Genomic DNA, 19,426 nt, shown 5'->3' with positions numbered 1-19,426 from the left:
AGCCCTTTCTAAAGGCTTTTCAAAAGGGAGAAGATATAGTATCAAATTATGATCAAATAGAATATAAACATGATCCATGATGAATTCGAGAAAAGATCTAATAAAGGGAGAGACCTGGTGGAAATGTGCGAATGAAATTTTCAGGTGGACCGATAGTGAAATACTTGATGAAGGACAAAGTGGAACCGAGAAGTGGCCAATCAAGATCACCAGGAGGAAGCTCGGCCCATGTCTTCCCCAACTTGACTGCATAATACCAACCATTTAATCTCTTCAAAACCCCAAAAACAAAAACAAAGACTCCAAGAATCAGCAGCAACCAATTTATGAACTCCATTGATTTATCTCACAGCTTTGCTTCTCATCCCTTTGCTTATCAATAATCAAAATTTCAATAGACATTTTCTAGTCAAACTAATTTATATTTATATATCTTTTTGTTTTGGAAATAATTGCGTTGGGGTTGAATCTCTCATCCAATTTGCATTAAATTAAAGTTAAAATACGGCCAATTTTCTTCAATCAAGGAATTGCCAACTAATTAAAGTATTAAACAAACCATATTTTATTATTGGCAAATAAGAAAAGTTCTAACATCCCAAATTATAATATATTTTTCTTTAAGAAGAAGGCGAAAAAAAAATGAAATATAAGGTGTCGTTCTCTTCTTCCTAATTTATATAATTAAAAAAACGACAACTAAAAAAAATTAAACAAACCATATTTTATTATTGGCAAATAAGAAAAGTTCTAACATCGCAAATTATAATATATTTTTCTTTAAGAAGAGGGCCAAAAAAATATATATATATAAGGTGTCGTTTTCTTCTTCGTAATTTATATAATTAAAAAAAATGACAACTAAATAAATATAACACAATTAGAATACATAACTAATTAAAAATGAAAATACAGTAGATTTAGAGTCCATTTAATAACAATTTCACTTTTTATTTTTAATTTTTGGTTTTTGATTTTTGAAAAACAGGTTTCATCCATTTTCTGATTTTTAAAAGTGTTTTTGAAATTCTCTCTAAATTTAAATAAAAACGGTTTTTAAAAATAGATTTTTGTTTTTTCGAATCTCATTCTTTTTTTTTCTAACACTGATTTTTTTCTCCCTCTAAATTTTTTCGAAATTTCTCTCTAAAATAATTCTGTCTAAATTTTTCATTTTTATTATTATCTGTCTCTAAAATTTTTATCTCTATATATTTTTATTTCTTTATTTTTTTCTAACATATCATTCTTATTTTTGTCTCTAAAAAAATTAATATTTTCTTAAATGTTCTCCTTCAAATTTCGCATTTTATAACTTTTTCTCCTTATAATTTATCTTTTCTGTAGCAAATATATCTTAAACATCAAACTTGTGCTTTCATTTATTTTTTCGTGTGTTTGACCCTAAACCTCCGCGCTTTTATTTCTTTTTTATGTAATTTGTATTTTTTATTTTTCCATAATTCATGATTTTTCCATAATTTTTCATATTCGGGTTTTTCATTAGTTTTTTTAAAGGAAAGAATTTTCGTTAATTTTATTTTCAAAGAAGAAAAATAAATCATAGATTATGTCAATTTTAAAAAAAATGAGAAATTGCAAATTTTCTATACAAATATATCAATTTATTTTTTTAGAGAGATAATGTATAAGTTGGTGGGATATTTATGGTCTAATTGTTGACAATTTATTTTCTAAAGAGATAATATTAATTTATATAAGTTGGTGGGACTTTATGGTCTACTTGCTGACAATTTCAAGACACTTTTTTATGTTTATGTTATCGTTACATATAGGGGTAATATTTTTTCTATAAATTCTTGTATTGGTATCTTTTTTTCCCTCTTTAAGTCATATTTCTTTTATATTAAATTGTTATAATTGTCTAAAAACTCTATGGGCAGTTGCAAATATCGCAAAAATATTGAGTAAAATTAGCAAAATAGCACTTATATGAATGTCTGATATACTTACAATAGGTATGTAATAATATCATGTTAATGATGAATATACCACCACTCAACCAAAAAGCTTAAGCTAATGAATCTTGATACGATAATATAGTACTAGCGTCCAAATGAGCCATCATCTTGAAGGGGCATGTTAAGGATTTCACATTGAAATATCAAGGGGAAAATAGCTCCTAAATAGTAAGGAGGAACTTTGTCCTTACCCCAATTAAATATTTGACAACTCATTATTTTTCAAAAAAGTTTTTTGTTTTTCCATTTCTCTATCTTAGATGTCAAATATTTAAGGATCGTAGGGGCAAGGTTCCTCATTACTAGTGAGGAGCCAAATATTTTCCATATAAAGAGACATAACAATATCTATAAGATATATGAGTTACTTGTCTCATTGCCAATTAATTTTGAGATGAAATCTCATGAATCTTGATATTTATTATTAAGATTTGATTCATCCATCCATACATATATACACACAATATATATCAAATATTAGAAACTTAATTAATTGATAAGCTTTGATTAAAGGATAAAAAGAATAGATTTACATGCTTAGTTGAGAGTTATTTAAGATGAAAAGTGTATGATCATGCATCTATCTTAGCAAAAATGTGCATGTTTTATGATTAAGGATTTGTGCATTCAATTATTGGTAAATAAAGGTTAATTGGTGTCAATATGTTTGTTTTTTAGGGAAAAGTGAAGATTGGTGATCACAATGCGTCAGACGCATCACACTCCCAAATTTCCCAGCGTACCATTACTTGAAACATCGAGCTTTACAATGCTTCAGCTACATTCGATGACTAGATTATCAAAATGGGACTAATAACTTTTGACCAAGTAATTGGTCCAATATTTGGTCTCATTTCATTAGATTTCTACAACAACCAGTGGTTACCAACTTCCCATGAAATTCTCAACATTTTGTTCTTCCTTTCTACTTTGTTATCCACCTTAGTTTTTTGAGTTTCTTTTCTAGCATTTAAGTTTTGTTCTTCAACTATTTTTCTGAATTATTCTTTGTTTATTTTATTACAATTCCATTTGTTCTAATTATGTACTTTCTTTCCAACTTCAATGAAAATTCATTATTTTGTTATCTTCACTTGTTATTTCATTTCTTTTACTTCAATGAGTAGCTAAATTATTTCCTCAACCCTTTTACGAATGGTTTAGTTCATCTATTTATCAGTGAGCACGGCGTATCACGCTCTTTTTGCTTATCTTGATTAATATAATTTATCTAGTTGATTTTCTTGTTAGTCACTTGTTAAATCACATTAGTTTGAATTTAATTATGAAAATGTTAGAGTCAAACAGATTTCATCAAGGTAGAACGAGAAGTTACTTAGAAATAAGAACTAAAACAAGATCCTAGACATAGGCTATCTTACCCATTAAATGTAGTTGGAATTTGATTTATTTAGGATTTTTGAGTTTCATAGACATATGTAAACGTCAACCTAAGCTTCTAAACAAACCAAAAGCTGTATGAAATAGGAGTTGAACCAGCCTGCATAAATTGAGCATAATTACGGACACATTTGATAGGTGTAATTCATCTTTTAGAACTAAATCTTAGTAGGGGGTTGACTTTTCAATGTTTGTGTATTTAAATCGTGTCCAACAATTTCACTACTTTTTATCCCAAACCCGATTGCTCCTTTAAGCAATTTACAAAATCAATTTCAAAAGAAAACTAGTCCCTATGGAGACGAACTTGGAAAATTTTCTAGTATTACTTGTGACAGTGTACACTTGCACTTACTCTCGAGCTATTAAGTAGAGACGCAATATTAATATAATCCAAGGTTTATCTTGTTGAGCCAAGGAAAAGATTGAGAGGCATTTATAGATATTATCATGCCACTTTGAGGTGTGTTTGAGAGTGATTTTTGCATGGCAAAATCACTTTTGTCATTATCAAAATCACTTTCGTCATTGCCAAAATCACTTCCATTTTCATTGATCATATCTGAAAAATTAAAAAATTGATTTTGTGAAAATATAAAATCACTTAAAATTGATTTTTAAGATATTACTTGAGTGGTGATTTTGGAAAATAAATTATTCTTAAACCTCTTTCTTCAAAATCACTTCTACTACTATCACTCTCAAACACACCCTGAGAACTCTTGTCAAGCATTTATCTTTGGGATGAGGGAGTGGTAAGAAGGTCAATTGGCATTTTGGATTAAGTCGTTCCACCCTGCATTACAAAATTCAATATTGATGGTTATATATATTATTATGAGAGAAATCTCTAATTTAGTTGCTTAAAAGTTTATCAAAGGAAATTTGTAGCAATCTCACTTGTAATTGAGGAGAAAGTAGTGAAGAAAAATTGAGATTTCGAGCTTGGCAAGATCTCTTCCCGGGCACAGTCGATTTCCTAATCCAAAGGGAGTAAAAGCTCTGGGTTGGGCTATAATATATATATATATATATATGACATTATGAATTTCAAGAAGTTTAAACTTTTTCTCATTGGTGAAGTCAAAAAAAAAAAAACTTTTTTTCATTGCAAAGGGATATACACAGAGAGAAGGCATTGATTACACGGAAGTTTTTTCTCCTGTGGTTAAGCATACATCATAAGAATGCTTTTATCATTGGTGACTCAAGAAGAGTTAGAACTTGAACAACTAGATGTAAAGACTGCATTCTTACATGGGCACTTGACAGAGACTATATTCATGAAGCAACCTGAAGGATACCTTGAAAAGGGCTAAGAAAAACAGGTATGTTTACTAAACAAAGCTCTTTATGGATTAAAACAATCACCAAGGTGTTGGTACTACAAGTTTGATGAATTTGTCACAAAAATTGGTTTCAACCGAAGTGCATATGACAGTTGTTTTTATGTTAAATCAACCTCAAAACAAGAATCAATCTTCCTTCTACTATATGTAGACGACATGTTGTTGGCTGGTAAAAGAAAGGAAGACTTGAAGTATGTTAAAGAAAGCCTAAAAACCGAATTTGATATGAAGGATTTAGGGGAAGCAAGAAAAATCCTAGGAATGGAGATAACAAGGAAGAAAAGAGGAGGCCTTCTTAAAATAAATCAGGGTCCCTATATCAGAAGAATCCTATCGAAATTTGGCATGAATGAGGTTAAAGCAGTAAAAATCCCTATAGCACAACATTTCAAACTGTCATCAGAAAACTGCCCTGCAGAAAATGACTGAGCATATCAAGTATATAAATTCTGTCACATATTCCAGTGTTGTAGGGAGCCTAATGTATCTAATGATATGCACAAGACCAGATTTGGCCTATTCATCTAGTATAATAAGCAGATACATGTCGAACCCTGGAAAAAGACACTGGGAAGCAGCAAAATATGTCCTAAGATACCTTAAAGGGACTGAAAACCTAGGTCTTACTTATAAAAGGGCTACTGAACAAAAACTATAGCTTTATGGATACGTAGATTCAGATTATGCTTGTGACCTAGATAAAAGAATGTCACTTTCAAGCTACTTATTTCTAGTGGGTGAAAATGTGATCAGTTGGAAGGCTACATTACAATCCGTAGTAGCTTTTTCAACAACAGAAGCAGAGTTCATAGCACTCTCAGAAGCAGTAAAAGAAGCATTATGGCTGAAGGGACTTTGAAGGACTTTGGTTTTGATCAGTCAAAGGTAAAAATCTACTTTGATAACCAAAGTACTATTCACTTGTCCAAAAACCAACAATTTCACAGCCGGACAAAGCATATAGACATCAAGTATCATTTTGTCAGAGAACAAATTGACAACGGCATGATTGAAGTAGTAAAAGTGCGTACCTCTGATAATGCTGCTGATATGCTAACAAAGACAATAAATCAAGCCAAATTTGAATATTGCCTGAAATTGGCTAGCATGCAGCCATATGAAAAAGGTTACATTGCAAATTAGGGTAGATGGTCTTTCTCTTACGGTTTATTTTAAGGTGGAGAATTGTAAAATGCTTTATAGCAGTAAAACCAACTATAAGTTGGGTAATCTCAAAACATTCTATTTTTGTAAAAAGAAAGGATAAAGGAGAGATCATCTATAAATACCTTTCTCTAGGATAGAAGGGGTGAAGTTGTTTCTATGTTTTTCACCTCCAAGATAATAGAGAAAGAAAGCTGCCTCATAGTGGATGTAAGCCAAATTGGCTGAACCACTATAAAATTGTGTCTTCTTCTCCTTCTCCATTTCTCTCCTCTGTTAATTGTTCCCTGAAATTGGTTTTGTGAGTGTGAGGTTCCTTGATCCCTAACAAGAAGTTACATCACAAATCCTGAATAAGAGTTCGACAATAAGAAATTATATATTTTGATTCTCTCATTTGATGGAAGTAATTTGAAAGTTTTATGATGAAGATACCGTGCTAATTTAGTAGTTCTTAGGAAAAAAGAAAATTAATTACTAACCATTAATTTTAACATCGACTACTGCTTCATGAAAAATGACAAATGTCATACTACTAGAACGAAGTGTCTCATCTATCACATAAATATTACAAATATATGAAATCTCATCATCAGTAATGTCCTTTTCAACCAGTAGCTAGTTGTTTAAACCTGCATTTGATAATAATTTTATCTTTACTATTATTTTTTAAATAACATAGTTTATTGACCATTTGTATTTTTGGTTTTGTGATAGAGATTGTAAAAATATTTTTGAAAATCCAAATTTTAAAATAAAAATAATGCTCATCAACAGTAGTGTCCTTTTACTATGATGAGAGTTCTAACCTAAAATTAGTTTTCTATCTTTGAACGGACTTTATAAAAAAGTTTTTGAAGACCCATGCGCTTACACATTAAACCGACATCATTTAATCAACTTACATTGTTTATAAATGACTCGAGTCCAAACCTCCATTTCTCCCACTCGTTGTCCACCTTGCTTGGCCCTTCCTCCAACAACATCAAAAGTCTCCATCGTTGCAGTGATTTCTTCTTATTTTGGAGGGGAAGTCAACTCCCAATAAAAATAAAAATAAAAACATCTTAGAAAAAAAAAATACTATATGTCGTGACTATGTATTTAAAAAAAAGAATTCTGGTGGCTGCCATCTCACAAGGTCATTCTCGTTGGACCAAGTCGTCTCTTTAATATTTTAAAAAATATCCAAGTTGTCTATGTAGATACCGTATTTGGTCCGGCTTTATTTTAGTTTTAGTTTTAATTATTTAATTTTTATTTTATTAAATACTATAGGATTACTTTATTATTGGTTATAAGCTAAAGTTTAAATTACATTAAAAAAAATAAATTTTGTTTTAAAGAATTTGATTTAATATTAAAATAAAAGAAATAAAAAGATTTGATTTGATTTATATAATTTTGTTTTAAATAAATTTAAATTCTGTTTTGGTTAAAAATAAACATTTTGTTTTTCCTCCCGTTTTTCCTTCGTCAAAACCGAACGTTTTCCCTTCCGTCTTTTTCTCTGGTTTTTCTTGACTCACGCATGTTACTGTTATTTTTTTGGTATATTTAAAGGACACACAAGGGAAAAAAAACGGAGAGCACACAGAAGAATGATTTGGGTAAAGAAATTTTTTTATTTTTTCCCTTTTAGTCTCTTAAGGCGGTTCAATAGAACCAACACACAACAAGACTCTGGTGCACACCTCACGACCTCCATTGCTGCCTTGAGACCATCCTCCGGTGATTGACTGACGACGACCAAGAGTCCAGCGACCCACTCTAACACGACGAACGACATCCGTGGTAAAAATCTTTGCACAGTATACCCCTACATTTCTTTTAATAAATAAAAAAAAAAGTTTATTTTTAACAAAAAAATAAAATTTTCCTTTTAAAGAAAATAAACTTTTTAAAATAAGTTTTGAAAAATAATGTAGATAATTTTTTTTCAAAAGTAAAATAAAATAATTTTTAAATAAATTAACAAAAAGTTAATTTCATCTAAATAAAAGATTTTGCATTAAAGTTTTGTAAGTTAAAAATAACAATAATAAGAGTTTTATAAACTAAATCTTTTAAAAATAAAATGGATTCTTTAAAATTTCCATTCAAAAGTTCTTAAATGAGAAATGCTTGTATATCTTAATTTAAAATTAAGACAACAACTCACCTTATACAAAAATTAAGTATCCTTAACACATATAAATTTTTTATATAGGTAACTTTAACAAAATAAAGAAACTAACTTTTCATTTAAAGAAATAATTTCAAGTTTAATAAAATAAAGAAGAAAAAAACTACTAAAGAAATAAATAAATGATTAATAAACATAAAATAATATTCACAACTTTACATTTGAATAAATTTCTTTAAATTCCACTTTCTTTTCCCATTAAAATCCAAAAATTTATTATTAAGATTTGATTCATCCATCCGCACATATACACACAATATATATCAAATATTATAATAACCATAATATGATCAAGGTTTTGTAGACATTTTCATGCCACTTTGAGCACTTTTGTCAAGCATTTGTCTTTTGGATGAGGGGCTGGTAAGTAAGTCAATTTGCATTTTGGATTAAGTCGTTCCACCCTGCATTACAAAATTCATATATTGATGCTTATATGATATACACACTATGGGAGAAGTCAATAATTTAGTTGCTTAAAAGATCATCAAAGGAAAAAGTTGAAGCAATCTCTCACTTGTAATGGAGGAGAAAATAATGAAGGAAAATTGAAATCTCAAGCTTGGCAAGTTCTCTTCCGGGGCACAACCTGTTTCCTAATCCAAAGGGAGTAAAAGCTCCGGGTTGGCCTACAAAATTCTATTCAAAAAGCAAAGCAAAATTTATCATGAATACCATTAGAAAGGAAAAGGGAAAAAAAAAAAGACTGAATTTAAGAAAGCTTAAACTTTTTATCATGGTTTGTTAAGGAACCTACATTGAAAAGAGAGACACCTAACAATAGTTTATAATAGATCTACATTACTCCTCACATTACCAATTGATTTTGAGATGAAACCCCATGAATAGAGTCAAAAAAATTCAAACGATCATCCGACCCAAAAATGGGATCTTAGATATTGTTAGAGGGCAAAACCAAAATTACCAAAATTCTTATATTGAAGGTATCTTTACAAAAACAAAGGCAATATCTCCCATAATATAACATTTTAAATAGAATTTCTTAAAAAGTCATGTGAGTTTAAGATTTATAGTGAATTATATCATGGTTCACTATGCTAACATTTTTTTTTCTTTTGAAAAAAGTGGATCATTTCATTAAAGGTAGGTGAGAAACATAAAAGAAATAAAAAAACGGAGACAGATGGTAGATATATGTCACAATTACAAAAATGGAAGATTTTATGGACCAAGAGGAAGCAATAACTTTAATATCTTTCCAAAGGATGGTAGATGAAGAGGCAGAATCCATGAACGTTCGCTTGTTTCTCTTGAGCCAAAAAGACCAAAGTATGGAGCCAACAACATTTTGACATATAGGATGGATATATTTTGAGCTGTGATACTAATTTTTTATTTACGAAATTTAATTAATATGTGAAAAGTTTATGTAATCAATATAGGAGGGAGAGAGGAATTATATTGCAAGAACATATTTAAAAATAGTCATAGACTTCTTATTTTGATTCTTAAGGCTTTAGTTGTTATATGCAAATATGAATAATTGCTTACATCCCATCTTAAAGGATTGAACTCTTGTGGGGAAGGATGTAATTTTGCATCCATGCAAAGCTCCCAAGTCAAGGTGCGACTTTCCATCCTTTTGGTATAATTTTACCTATAATATTATTTTAGAAAAATAAGAAAGGAAAACGCAAGTTATTACAAATCCCACAATAAGCCCAAAGTTAAGAAAATTATTTTGATTCTCTCATTTGATGGAAGTAATTTGAAACTTTTACAAGGAAGATAGAATGCTAAGAAAATGAATGACTAACCGTTAATTTTAACATCGACTATTGCTTCACGAAAAATGACAAATGGGATATCGCTAAGACGAAGTGTCTCATCTATCATCTGGATATTACAAATATATGAAATCTCATCATCAATAGTGTCTTAAAAGGTATAGTTTTTTCAACTCATAACTAGTTATTTAAACCTAAATTTGACAATAATTTTATCTGTACTATTATTATTATTATTATTTAGTTTTGAATACAACATGTAAGGATGGGGGATGGAACTCACAACCTTGTGGTTGGAGATTCATGTCAATTACCGCTTAGTTATGTTCGCTTTGGCAGTATTGTTTGGTTTTGTTATAGAGATTGTAAAAATATTTTGAAATATTAGCCAAAATTTAAAATAAAAATAATGTTAATCAACCAACTCTTTATTTTACTCTCCAGAAATAAAATTGTGATCCAACTAGCTAGTTGCAAATCATCACTATATTTAAAATCATAAAATTCTACATTTAATCTTTTTACTCATATTATTTAATGCTTAGTTTCAAACTAGAAATGAAACTAAATAATAAAAGCTTCTGAGTTAGAACATATAAATGGCAATTAATATATACCTGAGAAAGAAATTTCATTTGTTTAACCTCTGACAGATTTATTCCCTTCTGTGTTGAGGGTCTTCCTCTAATGATATCCTCTTGTTCTTCCTAAAACAAAAGAATATAAAAAAAATTGACCATCCAAATAATAAAAAATGAAATAGATGGGCATAATTTGAATATCAAATCCAAACAGAGCATTTAATTTTCATCGATATTTTCGTATGTTTATGAGTTCGAAATCGATATGAGAAGTAAATCATGGCTATGATATACCGCATAAAATTGACAAAATATAAAAAATATTACCAAAATATCAAAGTAAATAAAATAATTCTTAATAAATTTTAAATATTTATTGGAAAAGAATTAAATGTTTATTTGTTATAGATTTTTTTCTTTTTATAATATTTTAGAAATATTCACCAAGATCAATATTAACTTTTCATAAAAATAAGATCTTGAAATTTGACATTAACATTTAAAACATTGAATCCATATGCTTTATTATTTCTCTAATGTTGTTCACCATACACACACAAAATAATTGTTAAAAATATAAAATAAATAAATAGATAAAATCATTATTAAATGTAGGTAGGTAAATTATATTAATATATAAGTTTTATTCAATTATTCATTTCCAAGAAAGTAATTTCTTGCCGTTCTGGCTTTTACATTTCATAAAAGTTTTATTCAATAAGTAGATTTTTTTTAAGGGCATGTGATAAACATACCCGAGGTGGCGCATACACACATTTAAAATCACATATACAACCAAGGCAAAGTTTAATACGTAGCAACAAGAAAAAGAAACAGAAACAGAAAAAAAAAATACATTTGTTTAGAGACAGAGAAATTAATTTCTTAGGGTCCATCTAGTAATGTCCTCGATTTTTTTAGAAATATAAGTGTTTGTTAACTTTCCTGGTCTCTCGTTTCTCAATTCTCACTTTAAAAACATTTATAAAATTGTGTAGATTTTTTTTTGAGGCATACGAAAAACATACAACAAAAGAGGAGACTATAGGAGACTATAAAAAAGCTCTTAAATTTAGAGAAATGGAAGATATATCATCTGCAAATAACTTACCAAATATCAAGTTTCATCATCCAAACTCTTCTTCACCATTTTCATCTTTCAAATCCATCAGCAAATCCATCATATCTTTTGCCTCCCAACTTTCTCCTTTGCTTTTCTTCACCAACCTCTTTCTATTGATGATTGAATGAAGTTTTTTTGACCAATCTTTCTCGAGCGTATATATTTATAGGTTTATCGAGATTAATATGATACAATAACACGAAGAGTTGATTGCTAAAATATAGCATAATAATAGTCTAGTGTCGCAAAATTATAAATGGCTCAAAAAAGTAATGTTAAATTATAATGAGAGGTAAAACATGCATTATTTAAAAAACTAGTCTCTGAAATTTGAGTTTGGTGTTTATTTAATCTTTAAGGTTTCAAAAGAGACACTCAGCCCTAGAAATTGTTCTAAACGGTTTCCAAACGCGTTGATTAGACTGTGATGACCGACAATTTCAAATTAAATGGCAAAAAATATTAGTTTTATATTATTTTTATTGATCGGACTAATAACGTAGCCATTTGCTTCCCTTCTCTATCATTCCTTTTTCTTCTTCTCTTTCCTCCTCTTTCTTTCTTCCCTTATTCTCCAAAAGACACATTGTCATAGTTGTCCAACATCCGTCACTAACCATTCATTGTTTTTCGTCACTCATCGCTCTAACAGATAAGATGAGGAGGGGTTTTATTTTAGATCTCAAACTAACGAAAGAAGCTTGTTTGTTCTAGATCTAGAACAATGAACGAATGTTTTCTAAACTCTTAATCTTTCGTCTAATAAGTTATTGTTGCTAACTCTCGTCAGTTTAATGCTTCCATGACAAATTAACGGTATCTTTCAAAGAATATATGATAAGTTAATTTTTGGTAGCAAGGGTTTAGATGTTTGGTAGGATAAAGACCTATTAGAATTGCGACATGTGAGCATACTTTAGACCAACACATTGGGTCGAATGTTTAAACCTATTAGACACAACACAACGAAGATTTTGGAAATAGCACAGTATACTTAAGCTTTGTTTTTATAATAACGTATACACATTAATTTACAGAAATGATTTGTGCTTACCTTGAGGGATTTATGAAAGTAGAAGCCAGGAAGGTTGATGGGCAAAGAGAAGAAGCCAAGTGAGATATCATAAAACAAAGCCTCCATTGCTTTCATGGAAGAGTCCATAGAAGTTGAACCCGTAAAAATGTTCCAAATAATTTTGGATGTCAGCTCCTTTATCTCAGTCAACAGCTCCATTGGCCGCTGCATGCTCGCCCACTCTTCCAACCCACTAATCACTGTCTCTTCAATATGATTGATGTACATCTCCAGTGCCCTATGGCCGCTGATCGGTGCCGTTGTCAGCCGCCGAACAGCCGGTGCTCCGCCTTCGAGACTCGGAGAAGTGACTTTCTCCCGAATAAGGTTTCTATATTCATGGGATAACTTGGTGCGAATTTGGTTCATCGGTTAACACTTGACGACAAATTTCAGGTGTGCAGACAAGGGTTGTTGCTCCCCCGAGTATGTGAGTCTTATACATGTCAACTTTTCCATATCTACTCCTCCCATCCGAAGAAACAAATGTCAGATTATCAGTTTGGTTTTCGAATTTTCAAGGTTGTGTCCGTTAATTAGTCTTTATACGAAACAATTTTTAGTAAATCCTTGAAGATTTATTTTGTATTTATCTTATTTTCGTGGTTAAATTTTCCTAATATATTCATGATGGCCACCTACCTTCCGAATTAGTAATTCTTATGTATTTTCTGACACCAAATGTTGTAGGGTCAGACGATTGTCCCGTGAGATTAGTCGAGGTGCGCATGCTGATCCAGACACTCACGAATTAAGAATAATAATAATAAATAATCCTAATAGATCTCTAGATATTTAATTTTGTGTCTAACATGGATTGAGTTTACTATGTTGTGAAATTATATGGCTATGGTGTTTTTTATTTTTTATTTTTTATTTTTTTGATTATATGGCTATGGTATATATCATGAAATAGGCTTGTAAGGATATATTTACAGCCCACAGATTTTTCTCTTGCATTTATAGTGATTTGAATCTCTAGTCTATTCCAGTAGCTTCTCAAAGTAGCTAGCTTCTATCAAAAAAAAAAAAAATTAGTACATGTGGGATGAGAGTTTAGTGTTAAGGATACACGTTAAAAATATAAGGGACTTAACCAAGTTCATAATTGATATGGGTTACTTTTCTCATTGCAAGTTGATTTTAAGATGAAATTCATAGATATTAATATCGTATCAGACCCTAAGAACTCAAATGAACCTCCGAGTTATGCTCCGGTCAACTTTAATAATTACATTTAAGAAAACTTTTCGAAGTCAACTCTCCAATCATTTAACCATATCATTTATAGCTATGCTCTAGATCAAAAAAGCCTTTTCGAAAGGCTTTTTGGAAGGAAAAAAAAGTGTAGTATCGAGTTATGATCAATGCATGAACTCGAGAAAAAATCTAATAAAGACAGTGTAAAATGTATAGAAAGTACGATGATGGATACAAAGATACAGACCTGGTAGAAAGTGCGCGAATGAAATTTTCAGGTGAACCAATAGTGAAGCACTTGATGAAGGACAAAGTAGAACCGGCCAATCAAGATCACTGGGAGGAAGCTTGGCCATATCTTCCCCAACTTGACTGCATAATACCAACCATTTAATCTCTTCAAAACCCCAAAAACAAAAACAAAGACTCCAAGAATCAGCAGCAACCAATTTATGAACTCCATTGATTTATCTCACAGCTTTGCTTCTCATCCCTTTGCTTATCAATAATAAAAAATCTCCATGCTCAGCTCTGACATTTTCTAGTCAAACTATATTTTATATTTATATTTATATATCTTTTTGTTTTGGAAATAATTGCCCTGGGGTTGAATCTCTCATCCAATTTGTATTAATTAAAGTTAAGAGACTGCCAATTTTCTTCATCAAGGGATTACCAACTAATTAAAGTACAGAACAAACAATATTTTATTATTGGCAAACAAGAAAAGTTCTTACATCCTAAATTATAATAGACCTTTCTTTAAGAAGGGAAAAAAAAAGTCAAATATAAGGTGTCGTTTTCTTCTTCTTTCTTCTTCAACATATAATTTACATAATTAAAAAATGACAACTAAAAAATTAATTGTAAATATAATGAAATTATAATACATAACTAATTAACAATACAGTTAATCTATCATTATTGGCCGGCGGTTGGTGGTGTAGTGGATTTGTGGTGGAATGGGATGCTCTACAGAATGCAAACTAAATCCACTGGGAAAACATGAAACAGCATGAGTGACTTGAATTTGATTTCCGTTCCAGCATTTTTTTTTGTTTCTTAAATATATTTTTATTGTTAGTATAAAAATAATAATTTTCTTGACAATAATAAGGAATTTATTATATTAATATTTGATTCATCCATCCATACACATATATACACACTGTATATATCAAATATTAGATGCTTAATTAATATAATCCAAGGTTTATCTTGTCGAACCAAGGAAGATTTTGAGAGGCATAATTTGTAGACATTGTCATGCCACTTTGAGAACTCTTGCCAAGCATTTATCTTTGGGATGAGGGAGTGGCAAGAAAGTCAATTGGCATTTTGGATTAAGCCGTTCCACCCTGAATTACAAATGCAAATATTGATGGTATATTATGAGAGAGGTCTCTAATTTAATTGCTTAAAAGTTTATCAAATGAAAATTGTAGCAAACTCACTTGTAATGGAGGAGAAAATAGTGAAGGAAAATTGAGATCTCGAGCTTCGCAAGATCTCTTCCAGGGCACAGCCGATTTCCTAATCCGAACGGAGTAAAAGCTCCAGGTTGGGCTATAAAATTCTATAAAAAAAAAAGCAAATAAAAGAATGTCATGAATACTATTAAAAAAAACGAAAGGCTTAAGCAACAATACAAGGGTTTAAACACAGGACCTCCTGCATTGATCCCAAGCTAAAGATGAATAAACCACCACTCAACTCAATAGCTTTAATTCATTTATGAGTATCTCAACAACACATACATGACATTATGAATTTCAAAAGTTTAAACTTTCTTATATCGATTTACAAGTGAAAGAGATTATGTATTGGTAGAACAAAGACGATATCTCTAATAATATGACATTTTAAATAGAATTAAAAAAATATATATCATATGAGTTTAAGATATTCATGATAAATTATAATATCCAAGGCCCTTATATTAATTTTCATTCACGAAATTTAGCTAATATATGGATTAGTTGAGAGAATGATATTGCAATAACATATTTAAATAGTCATCGACTTCTTATTTTAATATGATTGTAAATCACCTAATTGACCCTTCATAGTTGTGATATAAAAATATGAATAATCACTTACATCCCATCTTGAAGGATTGAATTCTTGTGGGGAAGGATGTAAATTTGCATCCATGTAAAGCTCCCTAAGCCAAGGTATGACTTTCCATCCTTTTGGTATAATTTTACCTTAAACAAAATAAAAGGAAAACACAAGTTATATCACAAATCCTAAATAAGAGCTCAACAATAAGAAGTTATATATTTTGATTCTCACATTTTATGGAAGTAATTTGAAGGTTTTACGATGAAGATACATCGCTAATTTAGTAGTTCTTAGGGAAGAAAATGAATTACTGACCATTAATTTCAACATCGACTATTGCCTCTCGAAAAAGGACAAATGTGATGCCACTAAGACGAAGTGTCTCATCTATCACCTGGGATAATACAAATATATTAAATCTCATCAATAATGTCTCTTTTTCAACCGATAGCTATTTATTTAAACCTACGTTTGATAATAATTTTATCTTTACTATTATTTTTTAAATAACAGAATTTATTGACAATTTGTATTTTTGGTTTTGTAATAGCGATTGTAAAAATAATTTGAAATATTAGCCAAATTTTAAAATAAAATAATTCTAATCAACACCAACTCTTTCTTTTACTATCTAAAGACAAAAAATAAAAATAAAATAAAATTGTGATCCAATGGTTATAAATCATTACTATATTATATTTAAAAGGTTAAAAAAACACTTTTGATTGCTGTACTTCTACAAAAAATAACGAATTAGTCCCTAAACTTTAGTGTGTAACAATTTAGTTCTTGTACTTTTAAATTAATAACAATTTAGTCTTTTAGTATTAAATAACAATTTAGTCCTTGTGGTTTAAAGTTTGTAATAATTTGTGTGATAATTAGTCTTTATTTTGAAAATTTTTGTTGATATTTAATAAGGTTTTTTATATATGTAGTTTGAACCAAATGTGTTTATAAATTACAAAGACTAAAGCATTATATTAGAAAAATCGATACTTAATTTTGATGAAAATTTTCAAAAGTATGGATTAAATCGTTACAAAATTTAAGGTACAGGGACGGAACTATTACATACTAAACTTGAGGAACTAAATTGTAGACTTGTTACCAATTTCAAAATGAAGCAACTGAATCATTCATTAATGTAAATACATGGATCAAATGTATTTTTTAACCTATTTAAAATCATAAAATTCCAAAGCTAATGTTTTTACTCATATCATTTAATGCTTGATTTTAAACTAGAAATGAAACTAAAGTAAAAGCTTTTGATTTAGAACATATAAATGGCAATTTAAATACATACCTGAGAAAGAAATTTCATTTGTTTAACCTCTGAGAGATTTATTCCCTTTTGCGTTGAGGGTCTTCGTCTGATGATGTCCTCTTGTTCTTCCTAAAACAAATGAATCTTAAAAAAATGACCATTCAAATAATAAAAACTACTTAACCATTTTGTTGTAATATCTTAAATTTCACAAACCTCTTGAAAAGGATTGACATAATTTGAACAACTTTTTTCCTTTTTATTGTAAGAACACATTTGAATATCGACCCATACACAAAACTAAAATCCAAATAGAGTATTTAATTTTCATCCACATGTCAACATTTTTAAGGATGAGTTTGATATCTATTAACGAGAGGTGAATTGACACCATATTATTGCAAGAAAAAAATATGACAAAATATATAAATATTAACAAAATATCACTTATATGGCCATAATATAATATTAATGATTTTTTTTTTCAATTTAATTCCTGCAACGTCAACATTTTATCAAAACTGAGACTTGAACATTCTATCAACATCGAAGACATGGTAATGTTCCCTTTGGCTTATTTATAGTCAATTGACAATGTTCCCTTTTTTTTTTCATTTTTAGCTTTTTGTGAAATGTCTGTTTGATGCGCAACTTTTCCTTATTTCTCCTTTGTCATGTTTAACCATTTTTAAAATTGTTTAGAAATCTTGAAAGCAACAAAATAAAGTTTCTTTTTATCTTTTTCTTTTTTTTTCTTCCTTATTCCTGTTCCCTGTTCCCAAATGTAGTTATGTAATCCCTCAATAAAACATAAAACAAGAAATAAGAAATAGCTAGAAACATAACAAAAAAATTGGATCTCTTAACAAATTAGGAAACAAAGCTGACCTTCGCTTTCTTGAATATATGTGGATGATCATTAGAAACAAGACTGCCCACATTGTAGTGTAAGCTGAAGTTTCATGGCCTGCAAATAACTTACCAAAAATCAAATCTACAATGGTTCATCATCATCCAACTCTTCATCACCATCTTCATCTTTCAAATCTATCAGCAAATCCATCATATCTTTTGCCTCCCAACTTTCCGCTTTGCTTTTCTTCACCGATCTCTTTTTATTGATGATTGATTGAAGTATTTCGACCAATCTTTTTCGAGCCTATATATTTATGTAGGTTTCTCGATATTAATATGATACGTTAATAACACCGAAGCTTACTTTGACTGCTAAAATATAGTATAATAATATTAGTTTAGTATCGCAAAATTATAAATCTCTCAAAATAGTAATGATACAATATATGACAGAAGTGTTAAGAATCTCACATTGAAAAGAAAAGAGACTTTACAATAGTTTATAATAGACATGTGTTACTCCTTTCATTGTTAATTGGTTTTGAGATGGAACTCAAGGATATTGATATGATATCTTGCCATCTTACTTTCAAGAAAATGTTAACTACCTTTAGTCCTTGAAGATTGTTCTAAGTGGATATTAAGGCCCACTCCCCTGCAAATGGGAGTTAATTATTAATCCAATTAATAATTAATTAATAAATATATATAAATCAAATAAATTTAATTATTTATTATAAATTCGAATCATATTCTAAAACATTTCTCTCGCATAACATATAGTTGTAATGTACATCTTATGCACATTATTTTTAACTTATAGTTTTAATATGAATCATATTCATATTAATTTTATTTGAATCTCATTCAAATAATTTCTCTCATAATATATAGTTTTAATTTAGAATTAACTATATATTATAATGTATCAATATACATATAATCCCTTAAGAAATTTGAACAATTCAAATTCTTCCAAAAATTTGATCCTCGTTTTACCCGCTATGAGCTAGCAAGGGGACCTAATGGACCTACAGATCCGAAGCTCCAACGATACGAGATTAATCGGTCAAACTCATTGACTGAGTTAATCAACATTCGTTAACTACGGGTCATTCCACTAAAGCCTCGTAATTGCACTCTTCTCACTGCAGAATGTTTTCGTGTCCATGGATATACGACCATTAATGACGAGTCAATCCTTCACGAGTGCTTGTAACTCAAGTTGGGTCAAATTATCGTTTTACCCCTGAGTTACATCTTACTCCTTAAATACCACTGCTCCTCTAGTGAACAACCCGGTTATGGTCCGACCAATAACCGGAAGTCCCTCTCGGGCCAATGAGAGGATGGGGCCCCTTGTTCAAGTCCCGGAGTCAGCATTTAAGGGAACACTCATATACTCCCTTAAAGTCGGAGAGGAGTGAAT

The 19,426-nt window shown here is 29.8% G+C and overlaps 1 protein-coding gene, 1 long non-coding RNA gene and 1 pseudogene across 2 annotated transcripts; all 3 read right to left on the bottom strand.

Annotated features, from left to right (window-relative positions):
- Positions 1 to 8,322: 8,322 nt before the first annotated feature.
- Positions 8,323 to 9,933, bottom strand: LOC111022630 (uncharacterized). The gene is made up of 4 exons (XR_015788450.1): positions 9,860 to 9,933; positions 9,594 to 9,699; positions 8,599 to 8,720; positions 8,323 to 8,485 (listed from the first exon to the last, which is right to left on the bottom strand). It is a non-coding gene; the product is annotated as an uncharacterized LOC111022630 (long non-coding RNA).
- A 1,884-nt stretch (positions 9,934 to 11,817) lies between these two features.
- LOC148208775 (beta-amyrin 11-oxidase pseudogene) lies at positions 11,818 to 13,476 on the bottom strand (annotated as a pseudogene).
- Positions 13,477 to 15,029: 1,553 nt separating this feature from the next.
- Positions 15,030 to 18,526, bottom strand: LOC111022631 (beta-amyrin 11-oxidase-like). Its single transcript, XM_088119181.1, is given in 9 exon segments — positions 15,030 to 15,166; positions 15,263 to 15,384; positions 15,909 to 16,015; positions 16,188 to 16,266; positions 17,182 to 17,271; positions 18,031 to 18,062; positions 18,065 to 18,146; positions 18,149 to 18,301; positions 18,518 to 18,526. Coding segments are annotated over 9 exon segments (768 nt in total). The 3' UTR covers positions 15,030 to 15,072.
- Between the last annotated feature and the right edge of the window lie 900 nt (positions 18,527 to 19,426).

This window comes from Momordica charantia (genome assembly GCF_013281855.1).
Source record: "Momordica charantia cultivar OHB3-1 chromosome 10 unlocalized genomic scaffold, Mcharantia_2.0 BLBB01000010.1, whole genome shotgun sequence".
NCBI classification, from domain to species: Eukaryota; Viridiplantae; Streptophyta; class Magnoliopsida; order Cucurbitales; family Cucurbitaceae; genus Momordica; species Momordica charantia.
The sequence above is the reverse complement of the archived record's forward strand: the minus strand, read 5'-3'. Positions and strand labels throughout refer to the sequence as shown.